The 9686-nt window shown below is 35.2% G+C and overlaps 1 protein-coding gene across 2 annotated transcripts in view; it reads right to left on the bottom strand.

Annotated features, from left to right (window-relative positions):
• Nucleotides 1-2638: 2638 nt before the first annotated feature.
• LOC142974842 (uncharacterized) overlaps nucleotides 2639-9686 on the bottom strand; it is a 53361-nt gene continuing 46313 nt past the window's right edge. For both annotated transcript variants that reach the window (XM_076117411.1, XM_076117403.1), the window contains exons 3-6: nucleotides 7352-8981; nucleotides 6464-7233; nucleotides 5087-5216; nucleotides 2639-3799 (exon numbers count right to left, since the gene is read on the bottom strand). In XM_076117411.1, coding sequence (XP_075973526.1) covers nucleotides 3751-3799; nucleotides 5087-5216; nucleotides 6464-7233; nucleotides 7352-8981 — 2579 coding nt within the window. In that variant the 3' untranslated portion in view covers nucleotides 2639-3750. The remainder of the gene's footprint in view (nucleotides 3800-5086; nucleotides 5217-6463; nucleotides 7234-7351; nucleotides 8982-9686) is intronic.

Here is a 9686-nt window from a genome sequence, read left to right as displayed (position 1 = left end):
TTTCAAACTCTGGGTACCGGAAAGTAGTTATCATCTGCAAAGAATCGCGCAACTGTTGTACTTATACGGTACTTTGCGCGTGTTATAATACATATAAAAATTTAATCAAAACGATTTTGTCCTTTTTTATTCGGTTCAAGATGATTATTTTTAACAACAATATCAATAAAATGTAATATTTCTTATTATAAGACAATGATAATAATAATCTACTCCTCGGCCTGGCAGTCGCACATACTACCGTTTGCACAGTCATAGTCATTACTCGATCAGGACATGATTTTTACATTTTTTACTCTACGTGTTTGCTCGATAAAGAGAAACTCTAGGATTTTTCTCAAAAACATTTTATTGTTACTCAAGTCTAAGTAAAATTGATAATATCTTCGGTCGATTAGTAAACTTTGCAATCTACAAGTATTAATCTTTTCAAGAAAACACTCAAATTGCTTTCGGCTACATCACTTTTGTATCGACAATATTGGAATGAGTAACCAACTTTAATATCCTGTAGAATAATGAAACTGCGAGGAAAACTGTCATTAGTGACTTTTATTTCGTTAAACGGCTCAACTTGATTTATGTGCAGTTTTAATTACTTACTCCATTTTGTAATTCTAATCAAACTGCGTTATTAATCAGTAAATAGCTAATGGACTTGAAAATACAAAGACTTTTCGAATTCAGCTTTTCGAAATTACTACAGTTTTTATGCATAGACATCATCATAATATTTATCATACGAGTGGTGTATAAAATACACCCACATTTCGCCATTGACAATGCTGGTCACATTACAGGATGGGCGAGCCCATTTCTGTATATTAACGAGTATGCTATCAGATTTGGGCGGTATCAATTTTATAGTATAGTATAGTTTACAGTAGATGGCTGAAAACTTTAAGGAAAGGAAATGTTTACTGCATGGTGTTAGCGTAATGCCATCTACTGGTTCAGTTTAAAAACTCTGCACTGTACCTTTGTGTTTTGTGTCGTAGGGCCAATAGAGGGCGCTGCTCTGTTCCACGGCGTGCTCTACGGTGTCATTGAAGGCCGTACAATAAGATTTTGATAGATGGCGTTGTATATTTTGTTTATTTTATTTGCAGGCTCTTACATTAATTTACTGTAGCAATGGTCGAAGCACTAACCAAGAATTTAGGTGCTTTGTATGATATTATTGTCTTGTTATTCTGTGTTTTAATTATAGTTCCTTCATACGCTTCCCTGTTCTTCTTATACAAATATTTGATGATAAATCTGCAAGTTTATGAGTATATTCACCATTACACTTACCCTCTTCTGCGTCGCAAAATTCAAGTAGAGTTAATTCTGAATAGAAACCAAGTTCATATAAAAATAAAACAAACAAATAAATTTATGAATATTATATTTAAACAATCAATCATTACATTTATAGATGATATGTACCTATCTATGATAAAATAATAAGCCTTTTGAACGATTAGAAAATGACACTACATAATTACAATAACCGCGACAACTAAGAATTATAATCAATCGCTCGTTAAAACGCGAGCGAATATTGAAACATTAAATTTTAACATACTAATAGATATAAGGAAGAAAATACACAATGCTTCGAGCCCTTTAAACCCGTGGTATTTTGCGGTTTCCATAGCATTCATTCGTGAAACGGCTCAGCAGCGCAATTCTCTTCAGTCGGTACTACCAAGAGCTTGACATTTAAAATGTACGGCAAAAATAGTTCTTACGACGCCCGCTAGAGGCGCTGATCAGATTTTTACAAAAATCTTCTGGATAGCTCGCTAGTTGTTGATAGGCACCAGGTGATAGAGAATCACGCAACTGCTCTACTCTACACATGTAATTAGACAATGCTGGTTATTTAGACAACATTCAGTCATTATTGACCTATCTTTCACAAAGTATGCAGTTCCCTTATCTGATTGATGAGGTACAACTTGTTTACACTGTTGCCTACTAGCGTAGGTATAGCTTGAAGAACTAATGAGCGCTTTTATAATTCTGCCGTACACCGTAGCGTGTTAGTCCAAAGATTCTGCTTTTAAATGGTAGGTACACTGGTAGCCTTCGCTTTATAAAACTTAAGTTTCCATTGTTACCTTACAATCTGTATTTAAAACCGCATAGTTGTAGTGTGTTAGCAAGAACGTTACACAGGTTTAGAATGATAAAAGCGATCATTGTCTCAGACTCACAAGCAGTGGATAATCATTTTGCACGTATAGTTTTACAGCTGACGACTTTGGGCAAGGGCTCTCAGCACATTGATGATTAGGCATTCGCAAGTCAAAGAAAGTGTAACAACCATAGACCTAGAAGTACGCTATAATCTTACAATTTATTTCAACATTTCAACCTACTTTATATAATTGATTCTCTACTTGACTTATATGTAAATAGCCGCGTCCCTACTGAGCGAGCAACCGCGCGAGGCTATATCTCGGTCCCGCTAATTTCAATCTGAAAGAAAAGAGACCTAGATATTGCCTTGCGAGGCTGCTCGCTCAGTCAAGACCCCGCTAATAACAATTCAGAAAACATTCAAAATCATCTATCTAAAAGGATTCGAGTTCAAAATAATAGAGATTTAAATCACTGGAATAGTAATTGTAAAATAGTAGGAGTTAAATGAAATAATTATACGTTTATAGGGATATCAGATATCATATTAGTCAATAACGAAACATACAAAAATAATTCATAACATAATGATGCTCAGTCTAACAAGGCTTTTGACTAATTGTGGAGAAATGTAACAACTGCAAGATTTTCTAAGAAAATAAGATATAAAAATTCAGATTTTTTTAGAGATTATAAACGTCAAATATCTCCACACTTGAAATCAAAAGCCTACAATCAAAAATCAATATCATTAAATTAAACTATCACAGTAGACAGATCATTACTACAAGAGTGCACTTTCTACTTTTAACATAGTCGATATTATCTTATTGCACGAAATACAAGTTCATCAAATCTATTTTTAAGTCTTAGACTATTGACCGAGGGCTATAAAACATTAGATTTTTATAAAACTAATGAATTCCATTAAAAAGTGTATAAAGGTAGAGTACAGAAATACGTTGCCTATTTCATACATTTTAAACATAGGAAAGTCTATTCAGAAATACCTAATTTCATATCTTTGGATTGCAGTTTAGGTATCCACTAGTATTGAGCGTTGTTAAATTAAAGAAAAACGTAGAAAAATTAAATTCAGGTACAGATTTTGTTTCGAACAGTTTTAGCAAGTAATTTTTGTTAACCTAAGTAATAGCGTTTTATGTGCAACTATATTTAAATGGCACAATCAAAGACAGGTATTTAAAGATTTAAGTTATATGACATATCAATTTTAAGATGGCTACTTTGAGTTTACTTAAATATATGAAAAGATTTTCCAACATGATTAGATACGCAGTTGTGTAATTGGAGGAGCAATCACGAATCACTAGGGATATTAGAACATTCACTTTAGTAGATTCTATCGTCCAAACGTCACATGTTTGACAACTAGTCGATAGAACTCGATATTATCGATTCGTGATTCCTTCAATTTTGATTAACCTTCATAAATACGGTCATTCTAAAGCTATTTCATAGCAATTATATTGTATATGAATATTTTTGGAGCTAAAAATGATCATGCAGTAATAAACCATTGGGGCTGGAGAGACGACATGCAAAATGAATACTCATGCGTTAAAGTTAAGTATATACAAAAGATTTTCAGCTGAAGTTTCACTCGTCATCGTTGAGAAGGTCTGTGCACGATTTTGCTTTGGTAGACCTGAAAAAGAAGAAATATCAATAAGTAATTTTAATTTTAAAGCATAATAATTATAAAATAACGGAATGAAGTAAGCAGATCATTAACACGCGGTGCGGATTACAGATACTGATGACCCCTTAATTTTAAAATTTTGTTTCTTGTTTTATATTTGCCTATTTAAAATGCTCGCATAATATTGTTTATATATACTACTACTAACAATAAAATAAAAATAACATATTTAAAATTATTCGCTAATTTAAAAATGTTTTTTTAACATAAAGATAGTATTTAAAAAAAATACTGTCGATTTTCTGGAATCACTGCGATGACTAATATTTTCCCTTTGTTTCGGTTTATTGTTTCAGAATCTCCACTTATTTAATTATTATGATATTATGACAATAGAATTAATAATATTAAAATGTGTCCCTATAAACTCTTTGTCCATAACTTATTTTTGCACTGCTATGAATCATTTACCGCGATCTTGTACCCAATTATAACCTTTTTAGTATTCGATAGTAACTAAGTAGAAATCGAACCATATTTACAAATATGTTTATTCCTTAACAAAGTAATTTTCAACCTGATAATATGACATAATAATAATGGTTTTCCTTGAGGATATTCCTAATATTCATTCATATTAGCTTTTATAGAAACTACATACGTAATACGCACATGTATGGTGTGTTGAAACTAGGTAAACAATTCATTGACGCCAGCAAGTTGTTTGTTTGTGTGTTTTTGTTATTACCGCTGGGATTTCTAATTTCCATGCATGTTTACTGGGTAACTTTGACCGCAAGGAATGTTTCGAACAGGGTAAATGACACTATGATCAATTATATTACGAAAGAACCTAGTTTTGAAATGTATCGATGATTTGAAGCGGTTACCTTTAGCTTGTATGTGTATACTGTATAGGTATCGCTGCTTTTTGTATGAAAAAATGAGCTAATGTGTATCGAAGGAGTTATCTCAGTCTATGTCTAAACGATAGATGTTCAATACTTTTGTGTATAAAATCTATGCAGATGTTGCACAGCTAAATAAGTACCACATTATACCCCGATTTTTGAGGTTTACATTTAGCGGTAGTATCTATTCAATAGCGTTTAATCTCATATAAAAAGAAAACGCTAGATATACTCAGAAATTGGGCATAAGTAGTTCCAAGTATTTTTAAATTTGATATGATAGCTGAATTTTCTTTTTAAATAAGTAAGTTCTCATTTGTCGCAACGAATAAAAAAAATATTTCCTATTAGATATAATTTTAGATGTGTGATAGATACTTACTGTGGATTTTTCACTCTTCGACAGATTCTTAGCTCGATTGGCCCGCTGCGTACTGATTTGAATAGCGTTAGTGCTTCTACATGCGCCAGCTCATGACACGCGTGGCCATTCACTGCCAATACTTCATCCCCTGAAAATAACAGACGAATAAAAATTAGGTCGGAGTTTATTTAATAGTTTATTGACTAGATATGCAACAAGTGTATAAGCAGAATCTATGCTTTACGCTTTCTCTGACAGTCCAGTGGGTAGTTTCTATCTAAGAGTGCATAGTTAGATGTGTCCTTAAATGTGAGAATTACCTACGTTAATATTTATAGTTAATTTATTAATCGTTGCTGGTGTCATATAATGAGTTAGTGAATAAAACAGTTTTGTCTATTTGTAATATTATGCAGCTTTAAGTTTTCTTTATTATCTCTTCTTTTATTATTTGCGTAATATGGGTAGAATAATAGTTAGGTTTATTTAACGCATATTGCGAGATAAATATCATTAATTCGTCTGCTTAAGTTAGCATAATATTCTGTTTGGATTTTGTACCGCATGTGTGGCTACAATAATTATACATTATATTTACAAAACAATTAATTATGTTAAATGGTTAGTGACAAATGTTGGTTTTCTTTGTTTGGTCTGAGTTGGTAAGTTGTATGTTTCATCAAAACAAATTCCAGTTAATACTAGTTTTCGAATAATAACAGGCCCTATACTATACTAATATTTTACGTTTACTGCAAGTTAACATTAAATTCAATGAGGTAAATAAACTACTTAGCAAATCATTTTGCTCAGTTATTTTTAAGTAATTATGTGACTTAAATTAGAAACTTTCGCGTTGCATATTTATTATAATAATATGTACGATAATATTATTCAGGAGAGTAAATGCGATCATCCAATTTACCTTAGTTTCATTGTACTAATAAAAAATGTATTTTTTATAGATTTGCATCTCACAGATAGTTGTATCGAAATTAAAATGACATTGAAACTAATTTATGTTCCTATCTCTAATTAAGTTTAAAATGTTAAAGGTCGACGTTGTATACAGAATTTACGTCTTGCGATAACATTTGTACCGATTTGTTTGATTGTAGTAACAGCCATAAATCAGTATTAACATAAACAATCACTATCATGTGCGCCACTGTCCAGTACAATAGACTGCTAGCTGATATGTTTTGTTATTATGCTATTTCATCGAACCGCCGCTTCCTATCCTTATCACATTGCATTCCTCAATGCTTGTTTAAACTATAGCACTATGTATCAACAGTGAAGCTGACAATGTTAATTTGTATGCATACATGTTTAAATCGGTGTATTTCTCTATAAATTAATAAATAATTTTAAACTAAAATTACGAATACAAACCTGCTTTTAATCTCCCATCGTCGATTGCTTGTCCTTGTGGAAGAATACTTTTGATAAAGATGCCCAGTGGACCTCTCGGCGAGTCCCGACCTCCGACAATCGTAAATCCAAGAGGTTTCTTCCCATGTCCTTTTTCGAAGGTAATTGTGTGGTATGTGTGCGTAGGCGCCCTTGGCCTCCGGGGCAACGTGCAAAAATTAGCCGCATTTGGTGTTTGTGTTTCACTCTCACTGTCGTCTTTACATTTTGTCCGTTCGACACCGTCCGGTGTATCAACGTTCACTATATCACCAGCACAACTGAGCGAGAGCCCATCTTTATTCGCGCCACCGTAACTCACGACCTGCCGGCGCAACAGCTTGTTATTCATGCTGCTGTAGCTCGCGTTCTGGCCTTTGAGGAAGTGCGAGTGCGCGCCCGGAGTGTCGGCCGGCTCGTCCGCCGCTGATAGCGCGCTACGATTACATGCGGTCTCATCCTGCGACCGCCGCCGATCCACCCTGACGTCATTTTTATCAGCACGTTTTTCCTTTCCCAATATGATCGCGTTTTCATAATCCACCGAACTTTCCCGCATTAATATAATACTCCTCTGTGACGATTCTCTCTGCCTTGCACCTGCTCCATTTTTGTCACGTTGCCTACAAATAACTATATCGATTTCTGAGACGCCTGATTTTAAAGCTTCTTTGGCTTCGGACATGGTGAGGTCGCGTAGTCTTCGACCATTCACGTTGAGCAATTCGTCTCCTATGCGTAGTGTGCCTTCCCTGAAAATAAATATAAACAATGAATTAATAAACTTATAATTTCTTTCACTCGAAATATTTTTTTAAAAGTGTCTTAATAAAAGAGTTTATGTTTAATAAAATAAAAAAGTATACTCACTTTTCGGCTAAGCCACCAGGAATCACATGAGCTACTAAGTAGCCCACGTGGCCTTCATCAGTTAATTTTGTTTTAGCAATAAATATCCCAAGTTCGTCAGAGGGGCTATTTCTCATTATCCTGACTACTTTAAATTCTGCATTTGTTTTGTCAGACTTATTGCCTCTTGTCGGTTTCCTACACGGAGGTATGGGAGGAATGCCGCAATCTTGACTAGCATCTCTTTGTCGCATCCTCTGCTTTTCTGTTAACTGCAGATATTGGGGTTCTTCGTATTCATTCTCCTTCTTTGGCATACGCCTAAGGATTTCTTTACGATCAAGTGACAAAGCTCTTTGGGTGTTTCTAGGCCTGGGTCTCGGGCAATCTTTCCTTTCCCTACTCATCCTGCCCGAAGCTCTTGCTTTTATATAACTTTGGTCACCAGATACACTTCTCCCGTGACAGGGGACTAAAGTATTGGCTTGTGAAGCGGAACTTTCGCAGCGGGATGATATTCTATCGCTATCAAAAATAGAAGACGCCGCTGATTCATTGACCAAAATACCTGAATCTGCATCTTCACAATCTTGAATAAGGACATTCTCATCATCACACGATATCTGATATACGTCATCATGAAAAACAGAATGTCCTTTTTGAAATTCTTCCAAGCCTGGTAAAGCGCCATATGAAAAACTGCGTAGCTTTGCTTTAACACCGCCTCTTTTCTTTCGAGTTTTGGTTACTGCACTGGTTGATTTTAAAATATTATCATTACTAGCATTTACTTCCTCATCATTTTCACCTGCTTGCCTGTACAATTTTGAAAGAAACCTGTTCGTAGATGATTTAAGATATCTATCTGACATAGCTCTTAATTTTGCAGATAGACAGGAACTGGGTCCCACTGTATCTTTTCCATCCTTAGTCTTAAGCTTATCAGTCTTTTTTTGAGGGTTGAGTGCAATGGGTGTATTATCATAGGTTTCATAGTCATCGTTAAATATCTGATCACTTGATTTAGAAAGTTTTGCGCCAGCTTTTGGTATAGCGTGATATCTATCACACTCTGAGCCGGAGCTGTAACATCGAGTGCCTCTAGTGGTGAAAGATTTACCTTCCCTCCAGTTACACTCGACAGGACTAGTCATACTTTTGGCGAAAAAGACTTCATCGTCATAGTTGGGCATTTTAACCCAAGGATTATGATTTTCGAATTCAATGTGTGTGTCAGCATAATTGTTCGCATATCGACAATTAGTGACATCCTCTACGTGTCCGAATCCACTGCAATCACTTCCAGACGTCGACGCGGCGTCGTCTCCATGACGCAATGGACCGTTCGATTTGAAGCATGATAGTTTAGTGTTCTTAACTTTATCGAGCAACGGGTTTCGCTTTTCTCGATACACCATATATTCTTTCTCGAGCGAGCCTCCGCGGTTTTTGCGCGATGCATTATAACTTTCCTGCGGTGAAGTGGGGCCGTTTTGTAGCGATATGCGCCGACTAACTGGAGTCTCGCCGCTGCGGTGACAACGATGCGGAGATTTTTCCACGATTATTATTTGATCGCTAAGATTGTAGAAGTTAGTTTCCACGGAGCTGCTGCTACTTTTCCGGTTGGGGTAGCGCACTGGAGATATATCTGAAATTAAGAGAAAACTGTTGTTATAATTACGACAAATTGAAAGTGAAATGGAAAACTCCTGAGAGTTGCGTTGAGTGTTGAGAGAAAATGTAATTATAGAGACTCAAGCGATGATTAGTGTTATGGTTTGTTACTCTAGTATTTGCTGGAATCTGTAATCTTCACTTTCGTAATGGAGTTAATTCTATACTTAATTCGATAAATGCTTTTACTAAAAAGCTACAAATCATTTAGTGAACGACTCAACTTCTAAGAAAATAAAACCTATGAATCACCATTACATGATAACAATTAATTGAACTACCACTATCGACAAAGCAAACTACTAAATTGTAATCTATAGTCGCAGACTTTCGAGTAAACAGAGCCGGTAATACATATTCATGTTATTGAACAGACTCTAGGGAAAGTTACACTCCCTTTCCCTTAGATAGAATAGCTGCTTTCCAGTGCCAACTTACTGTATCAGGTGTCGGGCGAGGTTTCGGGTTGTGCCTACGTGCGACTAGAAGCGTCAATTACTCGCTAATTACGTCACTATTCGTACCTGTAACTGCCTGTGTTCTAACGACGTCATTATTCTGTTATGTTTTCCTTAACCGGTAATACCACGTACCCTTTTAAGGTGAAAACGGAGCGTCTATTCAAGTGTCAGCTAGTAAAGATACTTCCTATTTTCTCAGGTTCTTTACCCGTAACATT

The sequence above is a fragment of the Anticarsia gemmatalis genome, chromosome 1 (genome assembly GCF_050436995.1).
Source record: "Anticarsia gemmatalis isolate Benzon Research Colony breed Stoneville strain chromosome 1, ilAntGemm2 primary, whole genome shotgun sequence".
Lineage (NCBI taxonomy): Eukaryota > Metazoa > Arthropoda > Insecta > Lepidoptera > Erebidae > Anticarsia > Anticarsia gemmatalis.
This window is presented reverse-complemented; position numbering and strand designations above follow the sequence as displayed.